Source organism: Coenobita brevimanus, chromosome 38, assembly GCF_032717465.1.
Source record: "Coenobita brevimanus isolate Jiangsu-jjx chromosome 38, ASM3271746v2, whole genome shotgun sequence".
Taxonomy (NCBI): Eukaryota; Metazoa; Arthropoda; class Malacostraca; order Decapoda; family Coenobitidae; genus Coenobita; species Coenobita brevimanus.
In genome coordinates this window covers 46,031,007-46,058,321 of record NC_136991.1, presented here as the reverse complement: position 1 = coordinate 46,058,321, position 27,315 = coordinate 46,031,007, and the positions used below count along the sequence as shown (strand labels likewise).

The following is a 27,315-nucleotide window of genomic DNA, read 5'->3' as shown; positions in this document are numbered from 1 at the left end:
TCAGAGTAGATTATACAAAATAAATCGCTAAGGAAGAGGTGCTACGAAAATTTGACCCTTACATCGATTGTACGGTAGGTCGCGGATGTTGCACTCTCTGAATGCACCACCTTAAGTGTACGTGGAAGAGAAGATGAAGGCATGAGCAATTAGTCTTATACATAGCTTTAGCTCAGTAAAGTTAGTGTTACCTGAAGAAGGGCTTTGAGGCGGTCTGCGTTCTTCGTGATGTCCAGGAAGATGAGGGTGTGTGTAGGACTTCTCTGTAGCACACCCATCCCAGCCTTTCGCAGCTCTGTGTCCTCTGAGGGGATGGTAGGGAGAGAGAGAATAGGTTAGAGGAAGGGGTATATATTGCTACCGTTGTGGTGGTGGTGATGGTAGAGAGGGAAGAGGGAAGGAATGGTATCGTCTTTGTGGTTGTTGTTGTTGTTGTCACTGGCCTCTTTATTGTCATGGTTATCGTCATCGTCTTTGTAACTATAATTGTTATTTACTATTATTAACATCATCATCATCATCGTCTGCCCCTCCCAGTGTCTAGGAAATATCTAGGAGTAGCCTATATTGGACCTCTCTTTCACATCCAACCCGGCCTTGTCAGTTCTTGGGGTGTTTAGGAGAGAGAGAGAGAGAGAGAGAGAATGGATACGTCGAGTTTTATTTATTTATTTTTTTTTAATGTGTACGACTCTAGGTTTAACAGCCTGTTCCCTGATACCCAGCAGACCTCCTACACACCACACACCTCCACGTCACCACTTCGACGCTAACAACCACCGTCCATATTGAATATATGATAGGGCTGTCTCGTACAGGACTGGCGTATTGGTATTAGCGGGGGTGTTTTTACGACATGCCGACGGGTTTTTGGTGGATAAATAAAGTGTACTTCAACGAAAATCATATCCATAAAGCGTTCCGTGCCCCAGCCGGGATTCGAACCCTCATCCAGTGGGACGGTAAACCGACTCGACCACTGCCGTAGACTGATGTGGTGCAAGTCAAAGTAGAAAGGAAAAAATGGGTGGGAGGTGCGGGGTTGAAGATGGTGGTGGATGGTGGGAAGACTACACCCTGTGAAAAGGGACATTGTTCTCATAATCCCTTCTACCCGAAGATGTCCTTTTCATTAGATTTTAGCTTCCCTAGACGAAGTTTTTCAGCTTTGGAGAGAATTTTCAAACGGGAATGATATATTGCCTTCATTAATTCCCTTCTTTACGAGACGTCATTCCTAAGTAATGAAGAAAAGCATTACGTGACAGGCGACTTTGGCGGTGGGAAAATTATTGTCTTAAAGGTTGAAGGAGGGGGTAGAAAAAAAGTTTGTGGGATAGTTGGGAAAAAGGTGGGCGTTATATTTGGACTGGGGCAATATAACGTGTGATGATGCACTTTGACGGCTGGCCTGTATGGCAAGTGCTAATGATTTGTTGCCAAGTTTTCTCCAACCACAACAATCGCAACAGCAAACTAAACGCGGCCCGCTTTTGTATACCAAGCATGTCATGGTACTGGAGGAGTTAGGGTTGTGTTTTAGATGGCTTTGGGTATACCGTAACACCTTTTTCATAGCGATTTGTTGTGCCCCTTTGCATCCTTTAGTATGTTGTTAACGCGAATAATGTTGCTCTTAAAACGGTGAAAATACATACAAGAGAATGCTAAAAGTGTAAGACAGAATTCTAGTGTACAAGGAAAAGTCGTCCTCCCTGAAGGTCGGAACGTGAAATTCTACACTAATTGCAAAGTACCTCGTTTGAAGAACCCAACCTCTGTCATGAAATGATCTGATCGTCTTAGCATCTACTGCCTTCATGCTTAATTTTAGAATGATAGGTCAGCTGTTTGTGTGGGTATGTGTGTGTGTGCGTGCGCGCTAAAAAAAATTTTTACCCTACCCCAGACTTATATATATGGAAACTTTAACGTGATTATGATGGGATTCGATGCCTTCTTAGCCGAATCTCAAGTATCAAAAAAAAAAAAAAAATGAAAAGAAAAAAGATGCGAAGCTTTTAACGTCACGTGGAATACGACCAAAATCCTTTTGCGCGCGCCTCGCCTTTCAGCAAGTTGGATATTAGAGTATCCCTGCATAGTGACTGTGATGCGTGTGTGTGTGTGTGTATGTGTGTGTGTGTGTGTGTGTGTGTGTGTGTGTGTGTGTGTGTGTGTGTGTGTGTGTGTGTGTGTGTGTTGGATGCGTGTGGGTGTGGATGTGGGCGGTGGCGTGCGAGGAGATGGGCGGGAGTCTACATTTTCCCTCTCCTTAATGACAGTCACGGCAGTTCCACGCTCTGACCTCTGTCATTGCCGGTCGCTAAGTTTGGAGACGCCTACATTACCCACTTTCCCCCTCATTGACCACATTAATGTATGTCCTCCCGTCCTCTGGACTTTCTTCAGACTGGGTTGCCTGAGCTTCACTTGTTTGTGTGTTCAGTCAGAGAGAAAATTTGGCTACTATTCCACTGCCATTTCACACAATGGGCATATCTCACACTCCACTCCTTGCTGCATCATATCAGGGGGCATCATCTTAAGGCAGAGAAACATGCCAAGCCTCTCTCAGCGTAGGAATTATAGTCAGAATGTGGAAAGTGAGACGCAAAAAAAAGGCGAAAGGCGAAATATTGGGTGTACATGTGATGCTGACTGTACTTTTCTTCCTCATTCATTCTTTTGGACGGTTTCATTCATGTAGACCTTCTCTTCTCTGTTGTATCATTCTCTTCTGATGCAGAGTCTTTTTAACCCATTGCCTGATGGTTTCTTCTTCCCATATATATTTAAGTCAAGCATACACAGAATATATTACAGCAACACCTATGATTATGCTAACAAGATATATGCATAAAACCGAGTACTGTAATCTTCCTTTGGCTCAAATTCTGTAATGCTTGCCTTTTATATTTTCACTTTTACTCATACAACTACGAAACACTTCTTAAGCAAAATTCTGTGGAGAGAAGAATACTAAAGAAAATGCAACCAAGCGAATTTATGTTTGACAGTAATTAGCCCCTTCAGACCGACGCTGTGTTCTTAGTTCATTCTTTCTTGCTACAGACGGTTTCATTCAGCTTAGGAAGGCCGCAACAACAAAGGTATTAATGAAGGCAATATCTAAATCCCTCCCGTATGAAAAGCCTCTTCCTAGTTGAGTAAAATCGTTTGAAGGCAGCACGAATAAAGTAAAAGAAATCCACGGGCTGAAGGGCCATAAATCCCTTATTCCTTCTTTCCCTACCAGCCAAAATACTCATAATTTTTCACTCTCTCTCTCTCTCTCTCTCTCTCTCTCTTACACACACACACACACACACACACACACACACACACACACACACACACACACACACACACACACACACACACACACACACAGGGGGAGGGGGGTCTTCTCATTGAATAACGGGAGATAAATTGAAGGAGCTTTGAAGGTCGTGTGAAGGAAGATGAAGGAAGATCGACTGCCTGAAATTTTGAGAGAGAGAGAGAGACAGACAGACAGAGAGACAGAGACAGACAGACAGACAGACAGACAGACAGATAGATAGGCAGTCAGAAAACAAATACACACACACACACACACACACACACACACACACACACACACACACACACAGGGAGAGAGAGAGAGAGAGAGAGAGAGAGAGAGAGAGGTGAATGATGAAAATTTGTAGGCAAGGGAGACGAGCATAATATTCAGTTTTTCACTATTTCGTAGATTTATGAAGCTATATTTCCATCGTAATGAAGGGATTGTTTGGATGTGAGGGAGGAGAGGAGCGGGGAGCATAAAGAGAGGGGTAAGGGAGAGGAGAAAGGAGAGTAGAGAAAAGAGACATAGAAGGGAGGGAAGGAGGGAGGAAAGATGAGAGGGGAGAGGGAAAGGAGTGAGTGAAAGGAAGAAAGGAAAAGGTAAAGGAAATGAGAACAGAATGAAGGGAAGACGGACGAGGGAAAGAGAATTATGATATGTGAAGAGAAATTTGAGAAGAAAACGGGAGGAGAAAGAAGAGAGCAATAAGGAGAGATGGAAGAGAGTGAAAAGGAAGTAATCTGTAGAAATGCATCTCACTTATATTTTCTCCTTTCACATGTCTTCTCATCGTCTCATCTTACTCTCCTCTTTTCCTTTCGTCTTCTCCATTCCTTCCATCTCTTCCATCGTACTTTTCTTTGTTTCCTTCTCCTTTCTTCCTGCCATAATCCTCTCCTCTCTTCCCTTCTCTTCTTGTTACCTTACTGCCTCTCTTTTCTTCTCCCTTACAGCCATCTTATTCTCATTCTTCTTTCCTCTTCTCTTTCTTCCTTACTCTCATTCTGTCAGGACAATCTCTCTCTCTCTCTCTCTCTCTCTCTCTCTCTCTCTCTCTCTCTCTCTCTCTCTCTCTCTCTCTCTCTCTCTCTCTCAGTTCTATTCTGCTGCCGTAACACTGTTTGATTGAACTTCTCGAGCGCCATGAGTTACATTGAGCCTTCTATTAACGCCTTGATTAAGAGTATTTTTCCTAACTTCATTATCATCGTCTAAAGGTAGTAAGGATAAGATTAAAAAAACAAAACTATCTTAGTGAGGTAATGGACTGATTGGGAACTTAATTTATGTGCTAGATATAGGCCTCGCGACCCAGTTAGATATTAATGTATGCAGAATTTGTGTGTGTGTGTGTGTGTGTGTGTGTGTGTGTGTGTGTGTGTGTGTGTGTGTAAAGCAAAGACACATGAGTCATTAATATGCCGATATCCGTCGGGCAAAAAGAAGCCTGAAATATCCCGATCGCTTTCGTGTGTTCACGTTCCAGGGAAGATCAGTTTTTCTTAATCTTTTTTCCTCCTAAGGTTGGGTGTAGGATTTAGAGAGACGCAATGAAAAGTTACGAAAATGGCACAGCTATGAACAGCATAAGCAGTGAAATGGGTTATGCAGTTATTAACACATCATTCAAGACAGTTCTACCTTCTGGGGACTCCACACTGAGTGACAAGCAAAATGGTTTTCTGTAGTCCTGGAAACCATTTTTTACGCTGGGTGGTAATCATAACGAAATAAGCCCCTGGTGGTCTTGTGGATTAAGGCTTTCCAACAGACTGTGGCGCATAAGGGTTTGCATGCGAGGGATGGTTGAGGTTAATTGATTGCACGGTGCCACTCAGGGGACCGAAACAAGACGCCGTTTACTCTGACTTGGCATTAAACTGCCCTCTTTCCATCTTGTATACTGAGTTTGTTCTTTCTTCTTAACTTCACCCAGATTTTCGCTCTTTTTCAACTTACGTCACCTAGCGTCAGGAAAAGACAGTACTACGGCCCTACCTCATTTTCATAGCACTTCTTCGTGATTAGTATCGTTTTCTTGAGTTAATCTGTTGTTAAATCTCAGCACTCAACATCGCGAGATGATAATTTTAGGCCAAGTTAGAATAAAAGGGATATAGTTATTCCCGCCTTCTTTGCCTACAGTAAGTAGCCTAGCCCCGGGTCCCTACTCTCCTGATGTGGCAATAAAAGATTCGATGATACATGATTTATCAGCGACAGGATTCATTATTCTCCCTGACAAGGAGAGTATGATTTCACGCCTGTTTGTTTGTTTGTCGGTTAGCAGGATTGCTCAAAAACTAAGAGAGAGATTTGGACCAAATTTGGTGGGTAGATAGCCCATGTCCCAGGGAACAATCGATTAACTTTTGGGACCGATCCGGATCGTATTACAGATTCTGGATCAGGAAAACACTTTTTTCGAAACCCTAATCAGTGATGAGAAACCCTAACCCATTATGAAGAGTGGTTTGGAAATTACGTTGCCCTTGTCGGAGAGATGCGCTCCACTGAGTGTCCCTCTAGTTAGATGTTAAAACGTCGAAGGTTCATGGGGACTGGCATCAAACGACACTCATCATCATCACCACCATCATTCTAGTTATCCTCATCCTCCTCATCCTCATCCTCATCATCATCATCATCATCATCATCATCATCATCATTCCAGCCATCATCATCATTATCATCCACAACCACCGCCATGCTAATCATCATCATCATCAACCACTAACCCTGTATCTTACTAACAAAAATGTGTAGAAATTTGCATCTTACATCAGTAAATGAGATGCCAAATCAGGTCAGCCGTGCATAAATAAACACGTACTTGGTGGCTCGGTGAAGGAACTAAGCCATATCATGCAATCTGCGGCATCGTTTATCTCAATTAGGGTGCGTTTAATAATAGTCTACCCCATCACACTCTAGCCTTCATTTTCTTTTCTAGTGTTTTTCTGCCCTTACTCATTGTTCTCTCTCCCTCCCTTCCCCTCCTCCTCCTCCTCTCTCTCTCTCTCTCTCTCTCTCTCTCTCTCTCTCTCTGAATCATTGTGCCTGTCTGAAGGATGAAATTAAGCAAGTTGCAGCCGTAGAGTTTTATGAGTATCACTTATTTAGGGGAGGGATGTTGAGGGGTGGGAGGTATTGGTGGTGTCTGGTGTGCGTCTAGGGTGTGTCAGAGATGCATTTGGTATGTGTTTCTTGAGTTTCTGGGGTGTGGTAAAGGGGTATGTCACAAAACTAAAGCCAGCTGTTGGGATGTGTTGTGGTGGTGGCTGTGGTGTGGGTAGGTGCGGCTATCAAAGATGTTCTTTGTCTTATTTCTGTCCCTGTCATATTCTGCATTCTTCTTCCTCTTGGTCTATCCGTAGTCCCCTTTTCTCTTTGTCTTGTCTCTTCTCTCTTCTTTTACCCTCTGACAGTATCTCCCACGATTTAAATTTTATGCATATCTGTCATCATTTTCACTTTTTTTTTTTTTAATTGCATCTCGTCTTTTTTTTTTTTTTTTTTTTTTTTATGAGTCTAGTATTTCCTTTAATCTTAGTAAACACTTGACGGCACAGGGACATAGAGACGGGTTGGTCCATTCACGGAGAACAACCAGTCCATTTTCTTATTGAGTTGGGTAAGCTTACTAACATCTCTCCCTTACCAATTTATTCCTGAAGAAAGAACGTTAATATTCTCCTTTCTTCTGTTTATGCAGTATGTGTCTATAGTAAAGTCATTAAGAGACTACATAATGATATCAATACCCCTGTTAAATCCAGTTATCATTGGTATACACGGCTCTGTTACCAAGCTATAGGTATTCTTTGGCTTTTTACCACGTAATTACAACATATACTATGGCATTAACAATAAATTATATCTCCTTAAACTATGTATAGGGATGTTTAGCATACACAGTGCTCAGGTAATGTCCCATCCCCCCACTTCCCATGGAACTGCCCAACTACCGTCTACACACACCTGCTTTGAAATACAAAAGAAAAAGAATGAATTGCTGATAAGGTGCAGAAAAAAATCGCTAAGGAAAATGTGCTAGCAAGCCAGAAAAAGAGGGAATTACTGATTATGTGTAGAGTAAATCGCTAAGGGAAAGGTTCTAGCAAGCCACCTAAGTTGACGAGAAGCAGCCCTTGTTCGATATCCGGTAGTTTAGAGTTGAATGGCTGAATGACAAAGGATATATTGGTGTCACTGGGTGGTATTCTGGCCAGCTTAGGGGATCTATACCTTTTTTTACACTAACTTGGCCAAAAATTGCCATCTCTTCATCATGAATTCTGAATTGTAATAATATAATAACACTAGAATATGATGTAAGTCACGAAGAAGTGGTGTGAAAAGGATGTAGAGCCGTAGTATTGTATTTTCTGCCACAGAGCTACGTGAAATAAGCTGCCAAAGGATGAAAATTAAGGCCAAGTTAGAGTAAAAACAGTACAGTAGCACCTCTGCCTTGCCAGCGTATTCATGTACGTGGTATTATTAACATTCATAATAATTATAATAATAATAATAATAATAATAAAAGTAATAGTAATATTAGATATTGGTCTTTTGTTTCTCAAAAGCGCCAGTAGGCTACTCCAAGTGGGAATTCATTAGCGCTCGACGCAGTTTCAACACAGAAACAGAAAATAACTATGATAACATTCATATGCAAGCTTAGTCAGCAGAAAGGCGGCAATGTAAACTCAGTAATTTCTGTCACAATACTTTTCCCAAGATCACAGCTCCTTGAAAAGAAAAAGGCTTTGAGCTGCCCCTTAAAAGATTCAGCAGAAGTCAATTGCCTAGAAAGATGACTGGCGAACAGCTCTAGGCTCATCAAGGAGCAAGGCATCATCTTGGCTTTGTAACGTCACTTGTGGACGTGCTGGCTAAAATTTCAACAATTCATTAAGTTCCTTTGGTTCACTAACTGAAGAACCATGAATGTAGTGTAACAGTTTACATTCTATTCCAGCTTTTACTGACAACCAGTGTAACACAGATAGAGATAAGGTAATTGGGGATACTGGGGGAAGGCCAAAGATAAGCCTTGCTGCCCTATTCAACCCAGAATGAACACTCTTGAGTCGATTATTTTTGGAATACCAGTCCGTAATGAGTTGCAGTAATCAACACGAGACAAAACCATTGTGTGGACCATTGTTAAGAGGCATAGTCTATTTAGAGGCATCGTCTGTTTAGAAACTGTTTTACAGAATACAGGTTTCTGATGGGCATGTTACATCTTTTAACAACGTGTTTAATATGTTCTTTATAATTCAGTTTTGAACTGAAATGTACACCCTGATTTCGAAAAGAAAATACTGGACAAAGTTGTGACTCGCCAGTCTTCAGAGTCAGGGCACTATCAGCGTCACCATCCCTTCAGTTTCCCCGAATGATAGCGATTTATGTTTTACCATCGTTCAGTTTAAGTCTCCGTCTTGCCATCCAGATCTAAATATCAGACATTAGGGATTCCAGTTTATTCTCAGTATTATATCATCGGTCATCTTAACATATAAATGCGTGTCATCGGCGTGAAAATGATATGACGCTTTATGTGCGTCAGGAAGAAATGATAAACTATTCTGTAAATAGAACTGGATCTAAAACAGATCCTTGGGGGACTCCAAACAAAAGGGGAACTGAGTCCGAGCACATGTCATTAACTACCACACTCAGAGATGTCAGACAGGTACAGTACGAGCACGACTTCAGGAGTAGAAGGGCAACGTCGTGGACGCCATAAAAGTGCAGATTATCCAGCAGTAGTTCATGATCCACTGTGTCAAACGCTACTGACATATCTAACAGAACCAGGAGAGAAGTAATCCAATTCAAATGTTTGCTACCAAGTCATTATGAATCTTTGTCAACTCAGTTTCAATCGAGTGAGAGGCCGATTTAACAGAGAGAACAACTCTATTTCGTTCAAGGAGTGGTAGAAGTTGATCGAGTATAGTCCGCTCAGTAATCTTAGACAAGAGTGACAAATTAGAGTTGGGACTGTAATCTAACATGCTCTCAGCAGAGACCAGATTTCTTAAGTAGAGGCCAGAGCAAGGCATGTTTCTCAGACTGCACAAAGTTACCTTATAAGAAGCATCTGTTTACCATTTTACATATAATGATTGTTAGACTTTCGTACATATCTGGCGACTGTGGCCCATTGCATAGATCAAGTGAGCAAAATGTTTGATTAATGTCCCTGATAAAATATTCAACCTTATTAACGACCAATGGATTATCCTAAATATAAGCACATAACCTCTTGTGCACCGTGACTGGAGTTCGATTGAGATTTCCTGACTGAAATAAATGTTCTCCATTTCATTTCGTGTACGAGATATCATAGTCGTGAAGAATGGAACAAAATCAGAAGCATCGGATGCAGAAGTTGGTTTAGCAGTCACATTCCTCTGACCAACCAAATTATTCACAACCGCAGCCAGCTTTTATTTATTTTTTTTTTAATCACTGCATAACTCATCATTATTTTAGTAATATTTTGCTTCTGGGGCTTTTACAGTGCAAACATCAGCTCGCATTCTCGCAGACACGTAACACAATCGGGTTAGTCTGGTCTGTTGCAAGTGCCACCCATGTTCAGCGTTCCTACCTTGTCTGTGCAAAAAAAATTATAAGGTAGAGTAGTTATTGTGTTTACTACTTCAGAACACCTAATATTCTGATGTATGTTATTTATACAGTCCGTGACGAGATTGTAGAGGACGTAAATAACATGCAGAAGATTGTTTTAGTTGTGGAACTGTATGATTTATTTTTGTATCTTGTGTGTAAATATTCTCCTGTATGAAATATATACAACCAGTGCCGATATTATAATGACGTAAACAGCATACAAGAGACTAGACTAAGCTGTAGTACTGTACAATTTATTTTTGTATCCGGTATGTAGATATTCCCCTGAATGTCATTTATACAGCATATCGATATTATAGAGAAAAACATAACATTCAGAAGAGTATAGTGTAAGTTGTGGTACAGTAGAATTTATTTTTGTATCTAACATGCAAATATTCTCTTGTATGCTCTATATACAGTACAACCAATGTCTGTATTATGAGGACATATAGGAGAGCCTTAAGGTGTAGTCTGGTAAATATATCACTAGGGAAGACGTACTAGAAAGTCTCCTTTAGGACAGTATTTTTAAAACTAAGAGCGGAAGGTGTATGCAGATTTCTGTGTGTGTGTGTGTGTGTGTGTGTGTGTGTGTGTGTGTGTGTGTGTGTGTGCTGAATATAATCGTTTGGTTGCATGCAGAAAAAAATCCATAACAAATACATCAGCCAAGGAGTTAATTAGGGCTGTTTCCAACCCCTTCACTATGAGAGGTCCACCACCTGAATAAAATCGTCTAGAGGTAAGAGGAATAAACTACAGAAAAAATAGCGTCATGAAACTGAAGGAGGTAAGTTACTAGAGCAAATCGTTCCATGGGACTACTGATGCGAGAGTGGCCGCTATACTCCTCTTACATTAACTTGGCCTAAAAGTGCCCTCTCTCTATCTTCAGTGCTGAGCTGTAACAAGCGATCAGCACTAGAACTTAGTGCTAGTCATGAAGAAGTGGTGTAAGGATGTAGCGCCGTAGTATTGTTTGATCCTGTCATTGAGCTGTGAAAAAAAGAAAAAAAAAAGTTCCAAAAGGACGAAAATCTGGGACAAGTTAAGGTGAAAGGACTAAAGCAGGATACAGGAAGTCCAACACCCCACGCAGCCCACGTATGTTGCACCATCTTTTTGGATCTGCCAGTGTATTCCGCGCTGTATTTTTTTTTTTTACTAATGGAGGACACCTGTAATCTGGCGTATGGATTATTCTTTTTTATTCATTTGTTTTTTCTTCCTCTTTTCTGTTATTTAAAAAAAATCAGGGGCAATACTCCCCCTTTTTCCCGTCCGCGCACTTTCTGTTCATTCTTTCCATCCTTTTATTTTCTGTAGTTTCCCCTCTTTTTTCCCCTCCCTGCCCTCCTTCCTTACCGCTCCTTCGTACCTTGACTCGTTCCTTTCCTTCTATCCTTCCAGTGCTACTTCCTTCCTTTCTCTTCCCCCTTCCCTCCTTCCTTTCCGCTCCATCATATCTTCACTCCTTCCATTCCTCCCACCCTTCCTTTCTTCCTTCCTTCCTTCTTTTTTCCTTCCCCTTCCATCGTTCCTTCCCGCTCCCTCTTACTCTTTCCGTTCCTCCCACCTATCCTTTGGTCCTTCCTTCGTTTTACCTCTCCTTCCGTCCATCTTGTTCCATTCTTTTCACTTCCCTCTCCCATCTTTGTCTGCTCCTTTCTCCCTCCTCACCAGACTTTATTTTTTTCTTTTCCTTTCTTCCCTTGCCATCTCTTCCTTCCCTACTTCCCCTGCCCTCTCTCTTCCCTTTATCCTCAGCTCATTTCCCCACTTTCATTCCCTTGTCTGTTCCTTCTCCTTCCCTCCCCATCTCCCTTCTCTGATCCTCCCCTCCCCTTTACCTGTTATTTCCTTCCCCCTTCTTCTTCTTTTGCCCCTTTCCTTCCCCCCTCGTCCCTCTGCCTTTTCCTCTTTCTCTCTTCCTCTTTTGCTCCTTCCCTCCCTTCGCCTTCCACTTTCCCTCCTCCTCCCCCTTCCCCTCCCCTTCCCCCTGCCTTTCTCATCCTGTTTCTCTTGCCCCTCTTGCCCCTTTCTCCCCTGTTCTTCCCCAGCCTCTTCTCTCTCCCGGTTCCACCCTACCCTCCCTCTCATTTCCTTCCCTCTCCCTCCCCTTCTCTTTACCTTAGCTTTCCTCTCTCTCTCTCTCTCTCTCTCTCTCTCTCTCGGAAGCCTTGCAACACAGATGACCAGAGTACAGTGAGAGGCTAAATTTTTCATACTATTTCACAACGCGCGCGCACACACACACACACACACACACACACACACACACACACACACACACACACACACACACACACACACACACACACACACACACACACACACACACACACACACACACACACACACACACACACACACACACACACACACACACACACACACACACACACACACACACACACACACACACACACACACACACACACACACACACACACACACACAAAGCATTGGTACTGCGGGTAAAAAAAATGGTGCTAATAAGAAATGAGGCATCAATATAAAATGAGGCTCCGAATACTTGAGGTACCTTGACTAGGGATAGTTAAGGATGGTCAGAGTTTCATAAGAATTGCGGCCTTGGTTTGCATAGTCATACCACTGCTACTGCTAAAACTACTACCACAACTACTATACTCTTTTCATTTCAAGTTGACTCTGATTTTCGTTCTTTTATGGCTTATTGTGCATACCTCAGTGGTAGAAAAAGACAGTGTTACAGCTCTACATCTTTTTCTCAACACTTCTTCGTGGTGAGTACCATAGTGTGGTGTTCCTTTCTATCATAACTCGGCGATCAAGATGGATATGGCAGTTTTTTGGCAAAATTATAGTATATATTCTTAGTGCTAATGCTCATCATCCATAAAGAACAGATGGTCGGGGTGTCTTATTTATGGCAGGTGTAATGGTATAAACGAGATGGGTTTTCATGACATGTCGGTGGGTCTAGTGGAACATCACTAAAATATGCTTTCTAGAAAGATCATCAGACTCTCTTGCCCCAGGCTGGGAATGAACTCGCGTTCTTCTAAACAACAGACTTCTTTTCCAGACCATCTGTCTGCCACCCTTCCCACTAGAATGCCTACGACCTACTTAAACGCATTCTTTAATCTCTTCTCTCCTCTATAATCTTAACCATTTCAGCACGATGACGTCATTTTACCTGGGTATGAAGATGCAGGGTATCCGAGTGACGCTTGCTTACTTGTTGTTCCTCCTCCTCCTCCTCCTCCTCCTCCTTCTTCCCTTTGTTTTTGTTGTATTTGTTGGTATTGGAGGTCTAAAGTAAACTGTTATCACGCCCACACCAGTCAGCCTATAGTTCCGATCTTCACAGTGCGTCTCACCAGCCCCATAACCCGCCCCAGTAGCCTATCCACCCGCCTTGCCGTCTCTCCCTGATGGTAGTAGTAGTAGTAGTAGTAGTAGTAGAAGTAGTAGTAGTAGTAGTAATAGTTTTAGTAGTAGTAGTAGTAGCAGTAGTAGTAGTAGTTGCAACCCCTGGCTCATCAGGACTTGAACTCGGTGAACTGCAGGCCGAAGCTGTCCGTACTCTTGCAGTCCACATCGTACTTTCGGTGGATAAGGAGGGAACTGCGGAACGTGTATTTAACCGAGCACTGGACTCGCTTTGTATGGAAGCACTTACCTATTGTGTCCTGAGCCCTTATTCTCGTCGGTTAAGGAAGCTCCCTAACACCTTCTCCTAAGCGATTTATTTTGTTTCTTTTACCTTACTCTACTGTACTCCTCTGTGTTATGTAAATCCTTCAAAAATCGCCATACTCTACATTAAAAACCTACAAAAAGGTATTAACCTGCCATATCCAAAAGTAAATCGCTAAGGAAGAGGCGTCAGGGAACTTGTGAAACCGTCGAAAGTTTCTTAAGCGATTTATTTCTTTGTTACACCTTACTGTACTCCTCTGTGTTACGTAAATCCTTCAAATATCGTCATACACTGGTTTTTAAAAAGGTACAAAAAGATATTAATTTGCCATATCCAAAAATAAATCGCTAGGGAAGAGGTGCACAAAAGGATGATAACCAGGTATACCTAAAAATAAATCGCTAAGGAAAAAGTGTTAGGGAGCTTCTTGAGTCTACGAACCCAGATTAGTAGGAATTTTGGCTACTCATCTGAGGAAAATGCATTAACCCTCTCATGGCCGAGACAACTCCAATATATTTCCTAGCAGTCTTCACGAGGATTGAGTGATAGGAGCCTTGTTAAGGAGGCTTCCTAGCACCTCTTCCTGAGCGATTTATCTTTAGTATGGCAATATTTTAAGGATTTATGTAACACAAAATAAGACAGAAATGTGTAATAAGCAAAATAAATCGCCAAGGAAAATGTGTTAGGGAGCTTCCTTACCCTATGAGAATGAACGTGGGAGTGTTAATATTGTCACCATTTACCCTCTCATGGTTGGGACAAGTCTAGTGTTAAATTTCAGCTTATACCAGACGATTTTATTCAGGTGACAGTGAGCATAGGAGCTTGAGTGTGTTAATCCCGTATGGTTCGGTTCAGGGGATTTGGTTATGAATTAGCCAGTCAGTTTTTATGATAAACAGGTCTTCAAGCAAAAAAATTATCAAAAACAGTGTTAATTGGTAGTGTAGATAGATAGATAAATAGATGGATTGATAGATAGATGGGTGAATGGAGATGGATAGCTAGATTTATAGGTATGTAGGCAGGTAGGTAGGTGGAGATTAAAAATAGATAGATAGATAGACATGGATTAATTGACTGATAGATATATAAGTTTTTCCAGCATGGTCGAGAAGTGCTTTGGGAAGATCTACAGTATAAGACCACTTTCATGAATTTTGTTCGGTAGTGATTATTCTGTGCAGTGTAAATGTCATAAATCACCACTTTTTCTGCCATAAAATCTTCTTGCTTTTTTTTTTTTTTTTTTTTTGTGCTCGACTCTGAGCGTAGGTTTCACAGCCTGGTCCCACGGCCTAGTAGTCCTCCTACATACCATACACCTCTACATGTCACCACTTCGGCGCTAACACCCACCGTCCATATTGAATACATGCTAGGGCTGTCTCATGCAGGACTGGTGTATTGGTATCAGCGGGGGTTCTTTTACGGCATGTCGGCGGGTCATCTGGTAGATCAGGAGAGTCTGCTTTTTATGAAATTCAAATCCTTAAACTGTTCCCTGCCCCAGCCGGGATTCGAACCTGGGTCCATTAGGACTGCAGGTCGCCTCTCTACCGATTCAGCTACCGCCTCCCTTAGAAAGTGTCATCTGGTGGATAGATTGGCAGTGGATCGAGGAAAACCTAACTGGATTTTTAAGTGGGTTTGGATCAGAATACAGGATAGGATTATATAATAAATTTTGTTGGCATCGGCAGAGGTATGCCTTCTTTTGAGATTGTGCGACAAGGACAGACTGAGACCGTAGAATTCATTACCTCCACCAACGACGTTTGATGGAAGTTGGTTTATAAATCTTAAACTGTATTGGAGTTGGGGGAGGTATGCGCTCTCTAAAGTTTTCTAGTTATTGATAAACAAGGGAAATGTGTGGAGTAATAGTTTCACCTTTACATGAATTATTTACATACCAGTATCAGTTGTTGAAAGTGGTGAAGGCCATGCGTGTGCTGTCTTCAAAATTCACCGTGGTTGGTAGGCTATTTGAGTGAAGATAAAACAAATAAAAAAATAGTCTTACGCAGGACGTATGCTTAGAAATATTAATGATCATGGCCCCTAGGCTTGTTAAAAGGCACACGGAATAATGCATCAATCTCACTTCCCTTATTTCTTTCCCCTTAACTTGACCAAGATTTTTCTCCTTTTGCAGCTAATTTCTCATAACTCATTGGCAGAAAACAAAACAAAACAAAGCTGTAGCACTACATCCTTTTCACAATTCTTCTTCGTGACTAACATCACATTCTAGTGTCGGTCTGTTGTTACAACTGAACATGCAAAGTGGAGATGTGGTAATTGTACGCCAGGTTAGAGTAAAACGAGTATAAGTTTTATGCGTTAATTAAGTCTTTGTGCTTGGAAATTAATGATAATTGTTGTAAATTACCCAACCCAGATGGTAAAAGAACGACCCGGCTAAGCAGAGTATTGTATTATTCACTACCCTTGTTGACAGTAAATGCCATAACTGTACACTGCTGTTGTGCTAAAATGTACTTCAATTACTTTACTGTCTCATACTGCTGCTGCTTTACTGTGTCAGAGTGTGAGTCTAGTTCAGTTTGCGTGAGATAGTGCGACAGTTAGCTTGCTTTGTGTTCTTTATGACGTTTAGATTGCAGAAAATTGCTTGTAACTTCGAACATGAGATGCTTTGAAATTAGACTTTTGTTTAACTCTGCCGCTAAAAGGTGGAGGGACATTTTGTTTTGGCTCGGTTGTCAGTTTGCTTGTATGTTCACTGGGTGCAGAAAAAGGAATAGGAGAGTGATGCAGAGGTGAAGTAGTTGTCTTTGCACATATACCTGAATTCTTTGAAGTTAGGTGAAAGTAAACCAGAAGACAAGGGTTAGTAATAACTGTAATTAAATACCAATTCCAGGTAACATGGCAAAGGAGCAGTCGGATACCAAAGGCCCTTCGCCTCTCCTGCCTCTTTCCCCTGGCTGGATTTATAGACACTTTAATATGGCGTCGTGGAGACAGGTGAATATTATCACCCACAGATGAATGATGATATGCGCCTCAGTCTGCTGCGTAACATCCAAGCGTCTATAAATCTAGTGATGAAACAGAGGCAGCAGAGGCGAATAGACTTTAATATTTAACTGTACACCTTCAACTGATGCTCTTCTAGTCACTAGTTGGAACGCCGTCAAGTTGCCTGCTTTGTAACTCTGCTGTTACACATAATATGTAAATTGAGTTCATACCAGTTGAGGGTAAACTGAGTACCAGTATAGAATATAAATCCATTTTCAACATTACTTCTGACCAAAACCAAATGAGGTTCAGTTAGTATAATTCACAGAACGGTTTAGAAATATTTATGTGGCGTTTTGGTTAGTACCGATTTTGTCCCGGACTGTTCCAGCTAACTTCCTCTCTAACCTGTCTTACAGTACTTACGTAAGAAGCAGTGTCTGCCTCACTGACCTTCCCCACAATGTCTACCTCACAACACAAGCATCACTGACCCTCTCTTTATTTGCCAAACAGTCACTGTTTCACAATACCTGCCTCACTGATCTACCTTAAAATACTTTCCTCACTCACCTGCCTCAATATACTTTCCTCATTGACCTTCCTCAAAATACTTTACTTACTCACCTGCCTCAAAATACTTTCCTCACTGACCTTCCTCAAAGTACTTTCCTCACTCACCTACCTCAAAATACTTCCCTCACTCACCTGCCTCAAAATACATTCCTCACTCACCTACCTCAAAATACTTTCCTCACTCACCTGCCCCAAAATATTTTCCTACTTCACCTGCCTCAAAATACTTTCCCCGCTCACCTGCCTCAAAATACTTTCCTCACTGACCTACCTCAAAATACTCTCTCACTGACCTGCCTCAAAATACTCTCCTCAATGATCTGCCTCTCTAGCCTACCTCATACTGTATGCTGGGAGACTCATTTGTTGTCTCTCCATTGTACCTGTCTATACCAGCCATTAATGTTGTGACAGGTACTCAGTCTTGTCTGTATTATTCTTCTATATTCGCAGTCTTCCTACCTACCCATGTGCCTTCTTGTGTGCGTGCGTCTTCTTTTTTTTACTACTTTCCATGCCTACCTACTGTACATACCCACCAAGCTTCCTACCCACCTACCTACATACCTACCAACCTTCGTTTTGTACACGCGCCCTTGTAATTTCTACATTCTCTGTTTATTTGCCCACCTACCTTCCTATGTACATGGTCTCCTTTCTTTACCATACTGCATTCCTGCCTACCTTCTCTACTGTTTACCTACGTCACACTATTACGTCACTTACCCACCTGCCATCTTATCTACCACGTCACTTTACTGCTTCCTGTACCTACCTAGCATCTTGCCCTCCTACGTCGCTTTACTAATACGTCCCATACCAACCTACCTACCTTCTTGGCTACCTACCTCCACTCATTAACTACTTTTCACACCTATACATACCGTCTGACCTACGTTCCATATTTGTCATCCAACCTTCCTATCTACCTACCTCCCACGTTCTGTACCTACCTACCTACCTACTTGTCTACATACCTGCCTGCGTACCTTTTTATCTGTATGCCTTCTGCTTTTTGCTACGTTAATTCCTTCCTACCTACGTACCTTCTTCTCCATCTACCTGCCACTCTTTCATTACTATGTTCCATGTCTGCCTACATGCCTACTACTTACCATTTTGATATGCATGCCAGCTGCTCTTTACCACATTAATACCTACCTGCCTATCCACCTACTTACCACTCAGCCTACCTACCCATCTACCAGTCTACCTACCTACGTACCTACCTTATTTGATTACCTCCCCCTCTTTATCATATGCCATACGAACATAATTTCTTCCCTACCAACTCTTTCCTCAGTTCCCTCTTATAAAATCATCTTAACCTCTGACATGCCTCATAATACTCCATTCTCACCTGCTTTTTCATTGACTGTTTTTCATAATACGTAAATCTCTCCTCTCCTCTCCTTTTACTCTCTAATCTATTCTCTGTGGATGCTATAGATATTATATTCAAGCTGATGACAGAAGGTTTCGTTTAGCAAAGAGAAAAAAAGAAAAAAAAAGAAAAATAGTAGCATATATTGACTTTAAAAAGATCTCGAATAATCCTTTTTATGCTTTTGGGACACTTATGAATGCTTTTTAGACTAACACCAAACGGTTTTATTTAGCTGAGAGAGACAGTCAGGGGTTAACACTTTTTTTTCACTCCAGGTAACTTCATGACTGGTTTGCTGCATGATCTTCCCCTCATCTCCAGAGACAGGTAAGGCTTATCTTTTAGCACGAGTTAGAACGGGTTGGCAAGGTAGCTAGATTTTACAGAAACGAAGCGATTGTATTTAACTTTCAGTCATATGCGGAAACCATTACCGCTGAAGGAGAAAGCAAAATTCCTACTTTTTTACGAAACACACATAGTTCTTACACGTGATCAGCCTGCATCCCACACTACGGCATGTTTAACGACGATAGAGGCATGCCAAAAGCGTTCTGTCTTCCTCACGCGCCTCAGAAATTACAGTAAAAAATCTCGTGCTTGTCTTGCCATTACTGATTTGAATTTTAAGTATACGGCCGTTGATCACCTCTCCAAAGGCAAGACTTGAACTTTAGCCTTTTTTTTTTTTTTGACTAATAACATCCCTATGCCTTTTAAGGGTAAAAAATATATATATATAAATTAAAAACAAAGAAACATGCCATCTTAACCTGTAAGAACGTGTTAATACGAAATTTGCGTTTAATGTGAGATAGTTCTATACTGGACTAAATGTTGTAATTCAACAGGTGGCAGGTAGGAACACTGAGCCGTAGAAAGTATGCACATGACCTCTCATTTTGAATGCAGTCAATACGTGCAATTAATGAGGCGGAGTCACACATTGCACGAATACACCTGACGCAGTGCAGGCCTGTGGTAATATCAATGTGAGCATTGTCATCATCAAGGACTGTAGCTTTGTTGACTTAAAGAGATGTGTAAAATCTGTTTTTCAGCAGTTTATACGAATGTTATACGACTATGTCGATGTTAAAAAAGAAGTAACAGACGGGAGAATAGTAACCATTTAACTATTTGTCTTTCTTATTCTTATTAATTCCTAATTATTTTAAATAGCTTTTGAGATAGTTTTCGAACTGAACTGTTAGATATTGCATTTATAAAACTTCTGCTGCTAAACATTCCTTCCCAAGTTGAATAAAGTTGTAATAATGTTAACTAAAGTAATTATATACCATATATAGATAGATAGATAGATAGATAGATAGATAGATAGATAGATATAGATAGATAGATAGATAGATGTACATATATGTATAACAAATCGCTAGATAACATGTACTACAAAGTCTTCTAGCCTATACCAAGAAAAAATGGGGCATAGAATCCCAACCTTAATTCTCAGGTAGATGTGCCCGTCTCCCATTCTCTTTTCCCATTGACGACGTTGTACAGTCATCTACACAAGTCCATACGCCTGTCCTACCTCTGTCATCCTGGTGATTGCTGAATGAGATGTAATGAACAGAGGCGCATATTATCACCTATAAAGGCGCTAGGGATGCCTTCACGTGGTGGTATTGCAACTGTATGACCGAGCCGCGGAGCAGCCCAATTATACAAACGTCCTTCATTCCCCTCATCATCCCCTATAATAAGAACAGCAGACTGCAAAAGGAGTGTATTTGAACCTGCAGTCCACTGAATTCACGTTTCAGTGCGCTTGGGGCAGCAACTAATTCTTTACTACCACGTACAAATGGATGATGATATTCACCTCCGTCCAGTACGTCAGAATCAAACATGTATGAATTTAGTGATGGAAGAGACTGGAGGGACGAAACGACTTCTGATTGAGTATATATCTTGTAAGAATCCTAATTCCCGACATTACTGCCACAGCCATCACCACTACCACAACCTCCACCACTACCACAACCTCCACCACTACCACAACCTCCACCGCTACCACAACCTCCACCACCACCACAACCTCCACCACCACCACAACCTCAGCCACCACCACACCACCACCACTACCACACCGCCACCACTACCACACCACCACCACTGCCACAACCATCATTACTACAGCAGCCACCACCACTACCACAACAACAGCTACCATCAAGAAGAGTAGGGCTCAAAATCCTAACCCTGATACAGTACCATGAAAGAAGTAATCCCAGCATTAATTCCTCACAAGAAATCCCCAGTCCCAGCCCCAGTTCCCTGCAGGAAGTCCCCAGTCCCAATTCCCTGCATGAAGTAATCCCAACTCCAGATCATTGCAAGAAGTAATCCCAGACCCAGTTTCTTACAAGGAGTCCCCAGCCCCAGCCTCATTTCCCTGCAAGAAGTTCCCAATTCCAACCCCATTCCCTGCAAGAAGTCCCCAGTCCCAATTCCCTGTAAGAGATAATCCCAGTTCCGACCCCAGTCCCAACAGTTTCGTACAAGAAGTCCCCAATCCCTGTCCCAGTTCCCAACAAGAAGTGTCCATCTCCCACTCACCTTTGCCATTGACGACAATATACACCTCGCTGTAGGAGTAGTGCTGATTGTAGTCTAGGAGTAGGTGTAGTAGGCCGGGGTACTGGGGACACTTATCATTGATCCCACCTACACCCATACCCATGGCCACTACCACCATCACCACTGCCACCATCACCACACGTAGGCTTAGTAAGGCTTTGGTGGGCATGTTTTTCTTTCTTTTTTAGTGGTTTCCTGTTTTCAGCGTCTTCGTCTGCTTTCTTTTTATCTTATTTGTGTCCTGTTTTCCATTTTTTTACGATATCCTTTTTCCTTTTTTTGTTCTGATGATTTCCTCAGTTTTTTCGCTTACTTCAGAAGTGTTTCAATGGGAATTTTTTAAAGTGATTTCTTCATTACCATATTTTTTGTCAGTTTCTTTTGCCTTATTTTCCATTTTAACCTGATTTTTCTTTTCCCGATTTCTTATGCTTTACTTTCCTTCTCTTCTTTCAATTTTCGTGATTCTGAAGTTTCTGTTTCATGTTCATTCACTACTTTATTTTCTTTCTCTTTTCTAAACACCTGATATTCAGGTACGCCTCATGAAATTCGAAAATCTCTTTCCTTTATTAATGTCATTACTGAAAGTCAGTGATTTTTTTCTTTGCTTTGTTTCTACAGAAATTAATTAATTTTTGTTTTGTCATTATTTCATTTAGGTTTTTTTTAACTAATGTTTTGTTTTTCGTACCTTGGTCTAAGCTGAATTGTTTTTTTATTTGTGTGTGTGTTTTTTCTGCAAAAATTTTTAACTAGAAGTCTTAACTGAACCTGGGCTAGATTTCTCTTGCATTTTTACCAATACTGAATATCACTGTACTTCGTCATGCATATAATTATGTACTGAAATTCATAGTTTTTATGAACTTCACTAGTAGTTTTTCTGTAACGTGTCGATACCGAACTTCACTTATCAGTATTATGTATTTACTAAATTAACTCGCCTTCTTTCTGTATTCAGTATTTTATAGTGTTACAGTACTTTCGTTTCCTGATCTTTATAATTTTAAAGTCTGTCGTCGATATAGAGAGGTAGTTTGTTGGAAGAGGATTTTTTACTTTGTCATAGTTTACTCACTGTTTACCTGTTGATATTATAATTTCAGAGCACTGTAAATAGTTCAGCGTTAAAATTTCATTGGGTGTCGACCTTTCAATATTGGCACCATTGATGTTATTTGTGTACTCCTGAAAATTCACAGTATTTGTTACGTATTTTTAAGGGTAAAAAGTGCAAATAAGTTAATGAAATGAACCGGGTTACAAAACATCATCTTCATCATCATTATCATCATCATCATCATCAACATCATCGTCATCATCATTGTTGTCGTCGTCGCCAGTAGAAGCCTACATGCATCTATGAGCTGCGAATAATTATGAATCTGTAGATGTGCATATGGAACTGCATTTTTTTAGCTGAGGTGCAAACACTTTAAAAAGTTGTGTTTCATAAAGCAAATTTTGGGGAAACACTAAATTGGTGGAAAAGTTTTCATCTGGCTGTAGCTTACTGAATCATAGTATCCAAAAGGAACATAATTAAGTATATACAATCACTGTGGCTCAAAATAACGCTGCGGTTACCTAGACCAGGTTTTGGCAGGACAATAGATAGTCGCGGACAATACTTACTACACACGGGCCTACAAAGAATGAGTGAGTATTCTGTTGCCTCCCCCTCCCCCCATACACGTGATTTCCCATACTCCAGGAAAACAACGTAATTCTGGTAAGAGGGTAACCATAATACCAACAAAATAACCCCCATTCTATTTTTACTCAAACTGGCCCAAATTTTACGTCCTTTTGAAGCTTATTTCATGTAACTTAACTGCAGAAAAAGGCAGTACTAGGGCTTTGCATCCATTCCATAGCACTTCATCTTGACTAGCACCATATTCCAGTGTTAATCTAGTAGTACAGCTTAGCATTCAAGATGCAGAGAGGGCAATTCTAGGCCAAGTTAGAGTAAAAAGGATAAAGTGGTCGAGTGATTAAGGCCCTCTGACGGACGTTGCCCCTAAGAGTTAAATCCTAAAGTTAAATCCGAAAGTTAAATCCCAAAGTTAGATCCTAAAGTTAAATCCCAAAGTTAAATCCTAAAGTTAAATCCGAAAGGTAAATCCGAAAATACTTGGATTTATTTCCCACAACGCCACTCAGGGATGAATAACTGGTCACTCTCCCCTTAAATGCCTTGACTGAGTAACCAAGCCCAGGGCCCTTACGCTCCTGATGGGACTAGAAAGGACTGGGTGATGGATGGGGTGTGAGGAATGGGCTTTTATATAGGGTGTTTTAGTGGTGTGTGTGTGTGTGTGTGTGTGTGTGTGTGTGTGTGTGTGTGTGTGTGTGTTGGTATACATTTTTCTGCGTAGTTTTAGTGGTGTGTATGTATGTCCATGTATGTGTGCGTGTGTGTATTTTGAGCGGTGTGCATACATGTCTGTCTGTCTGTGTATTCTTAGTAGCGTGTATGGCCATGTATGTCAGTTAATGATTGTTTGTGTGTGTGTGTGTGTGTGTGTGTGTGTGTGTGTGTGTGTGTGTGTGTGTGTACGTTCTATAAAACATGTTAGGTGGGCTGTTACTCACAAAATGGGTCCCAAATGACTACCTATGAAGCAGTCTGTATTCATTACCCCCTACCAACATTATCACCACTACTCAGAAGCATTACAGCGGGTTTGTAATGTAGGGTGATATTTTAGTTCACTCCGGGCGAGGACGTCTCTCTCTCTCTCTCTCTCTCTCTCTCTCTCGACGATTTTATTCAGTTTTGGAGGGGTTGTTCGACATGGAAGGGTTAGACACAGCCATCAGTAACTCCCTAAAAGTTGGAAATCTGTCTCAACTTCAGTACATATTTTTTTACCTTTGTTTTATAATAGGAAGAATAAAAAAAAATACATGTCATTGGACTGGAGGGGTTAAGTGCCATGATTGACTTCGTAACACCTCTTCTTAAGCGATTTATTTTGCTTATTACACTGTGACATTTTATTGTGTGTTGTTAATGGCGTGGTAATATCGAAAGTACATAATAGAAGAGGATGGGTAGGTGTAATGTGCAGAATTAATCGCTAAGGAAAAGGTGTTAAGAATCTCCAAAGCTGCTTAGCAAACGCCCATTAGTCCCGGAGATACATGGCATTCTTAAGCCCTTCAGTCCGATGACCTGTATTGCATTTTCTTTTTTCTATGTCCAAATGATTATTTTTCACAGTAAAAACGACTTCGACGCATCCTCTTCAGTCTGATTATTATTATTATTATTATTATTTTTATTATTATTATTTATTATTATTATTATTATTATTATTATTATTGTTGTTGTTGTTGTTATCATCATTATCGTATTATTATTATTATTAGTAGTAGTAGTAGTAGTAGTTCTAATAGTATTTCAATTATTATCATTAGTATTATCATATTATTTACTGTCTACTACTACTACTACTACTATTATTACTATTATTATTATTATTATTATTACTTTTGTTCTTGTTGTAGTTGTTGTTATTCTTATTATTACCGTATTATTTTGTTCTTTCCAGACGATTTTTAATACCCTTAGGTCTTAGTTCATAAATAAAGCTAATTACTCCCTTTCATTAACCCGATTATATTCATCCTTAGATAATTCGCTCTACATGGAAAGATTAGACATAGCTTTCCTTAATCGCTTCACTACAAGACCCCTCCATTTAGCTAAATAAAATCGTCCGCTGGTAGCAAGATTGATGGAAGAATTGTGTCCTTGGAGTGAAGGTGTTTAGGAAAAAGTTATATTAGTTAGCTATGTTTATTTTAGAAATAGGAATATAGATAGTGAAGTTTTTCCTTCCCTAAATTACCGTTCTCTCTCTGTCTCTCTCTCTCTCAGAATAAAACCCAATCCCACATTTCACGATCCAACCAAAACCCCACATATAGTCTCTCGCATTTTTATCCTTCCCATCATAATAATCGCCCTTTCAGCTTTCACTGGGTCCTCCTTAATGCTCTGAGTAGAAAATACGTATATAAGTATGGCTGGTGCTAATGGAGTTCTTCTGAAATAGAGTACTTATTCACCAGTTAATAGCCTCTTCTTTTCTCCTTTTGTCTGGGTTAGTAGTGCCAGTATGAAGCTTTTACCGTGTTGTAATTTATTTCTCAATTGTGGCTGTGTAATTTTTATGAACATAATTAAAGAGTGTCTGATAATGGGACAAGACTGAAAACGGCCATGATGAGACTTGGTATTAGATGAAACCAACTGTTATCCCTCAGAAGCTCTAACAAAGGCGTAACACAGCAAAAACGAAGTAGTGATGCAGCAGAACAGTTATGTACATTCTGGCATGAACTATCAAAAGAATTACCGTCCGATTAGTCTTCTTTCCCTGTTGTTTAGAGACACCTCACAAGTCCTAAAAATCGGCCTAGCCCTACCAAACAAGCCAGCCAGCCACGAGAACGGGCTGGATTTCTTGGTTACCCAACGAAAGGCCATATTAAAGTTATTAACCAGGATATTGAGAAGTCTTCATAGCCTAAGAAACCCTTGTGCGTGGCATTGACTGATTATGGGAAAACACTGGATTCCGATGAAACAGATGGAGTAATGAGGGCAGTTTGAAAGCAAGATGTAGGAAAAATGTGGTTAAAGAACAGGAAGATAATTATAGAGGTGGCACGACCACCGTAAAACGCCATAAGGACAGTCAAGAAAAAAGATAAAGAGAGGTGTTGGGCAAGGAGACACAATATTACCCATCTTATTCACTGCGCGCCTAGAGAACGTTTTCAGACAATCAGACATGGATGACAACGGAATAAACAGTGTTGGTGAGCGATTAAACAGCCTTAGGTCAACAGACGACGTGATCCTTTTCAGTGAGTAATGGGAGGAAGTACAAGAAAAGTTAAATGACCTGAGCAGGGGGAGTCTGAAATTAGGTTTGAAAATGAATATGGAAACAATGGTTATACTTAAAAGACAAATTCACTCACTTTCAGTAAAAACAAGAGGTGAAGACGTAGAATATTTCGAGGACTACATATACCAAGGTCAAGGCAGACCCAGTTCATGACGATTAAATCAAAGAATAGGAAAACTGTAAGAAGAATAAGCAGCTGGCGTTCTTTAATCATCGTGTGCTTCATGTTCTAATTTATTCATAGGAAACTTGGAGTCTAGCAAAATCATTGAAGCATTAACTTGGGAGTGGTCAGAGAGGAATGGGAAGGATTATGTTAGGTGCCACGTGGAGAAAAGCAGAGGGGTTCCTGGATTTAAAAAAAAAAAAAAAAACGAAAGTGGAGGATATAAACACTGCAGTCAGAAAACATAAATAGACGTCGGCAAGTCACGTCCTTCGTAGAACAGATAACAGATGGTGAACCAAAATAACTGAGTGGCAACTAAGATGTGGACTGAGAAGATGCAGACAGAGAACAGTGTGGCGAGGTGAGGTTGAGAGATTTGGTGGGATTGGATACAGGAATGGAAAAAGACGGCAGAGACCTTTGACCTGCACTGGATTGACTCGATGGTGAAAATGTTGGTTGGCAAAATGATTTCAGGCTGAAGGTTAAATAGTTGTTCCTCCTCCTCCTCCTCCTCCTCCTCCTCCTCCTCCTCCTCCTCCTCCTCCTCCTCCTCCTCCTCCTCCTCCTCACACGCATCGAACCCTCTGGAGAAATGTCCCCCTAGCCCTGTAATTTTAGTAACTATATGGATGATGACATCAGTTCTTGTCAGCATTAATTGTATAGACCTAACTAGAGGGTGTTTGTGAGGACATTAGTAAATAGGTGTTTGAATGGACGTAACTGGAAAGGCGTTTTATGGTGTTTTGATGAAGCTGTTTGTATGGACCTAACTAAGGGATGTTTGTATGGATGTAACTATACCAATTGAGCTTAACTAGAGAGATATTTTTGTTATTTTTGTTTGAACCTAACTAACCCTTTGGACCAGACCGGAGGGAGTTTGCATGGACCTAACTAGAGTGTGTATATAAAGATCTAATGTATTCAGGGATATAGTATAGTTTATATGGACCTAACTAAAGTGGTGTT

At 40.8% G+C, this 27,315-nt stretch overlaps 1 protein-coding gene across 1 annotated transcript in view; it reads right to left on the bottom strand.

The window, feature by feature from the left end:
• LOC145396571 (glutamate receptor ionotropic, kainate 1-like) overlaps window positions 1-21,343 on the bottom strand; it is a 91,395-nt gene extending 70,052 nt beyond the window's left edge. The window contains exons 1-2 of the mRNA XM_080269946.1: window positions 21,220-21,343; window positions 192-304 (exon numbers count right to left, since the gene is read on the bottom strand). Coding sequence (XP_080126072.1) covers window positions 192-304; window positions 21,220-21,343 — 237 coding nt within the window. The remainder of the gene's footprint in view (window positions 1-191; window positions 305-21,219) is intronic.
• Between the last annotated feature and the right edge of the window lie 5,972 nt (window positions 21,344-27,315).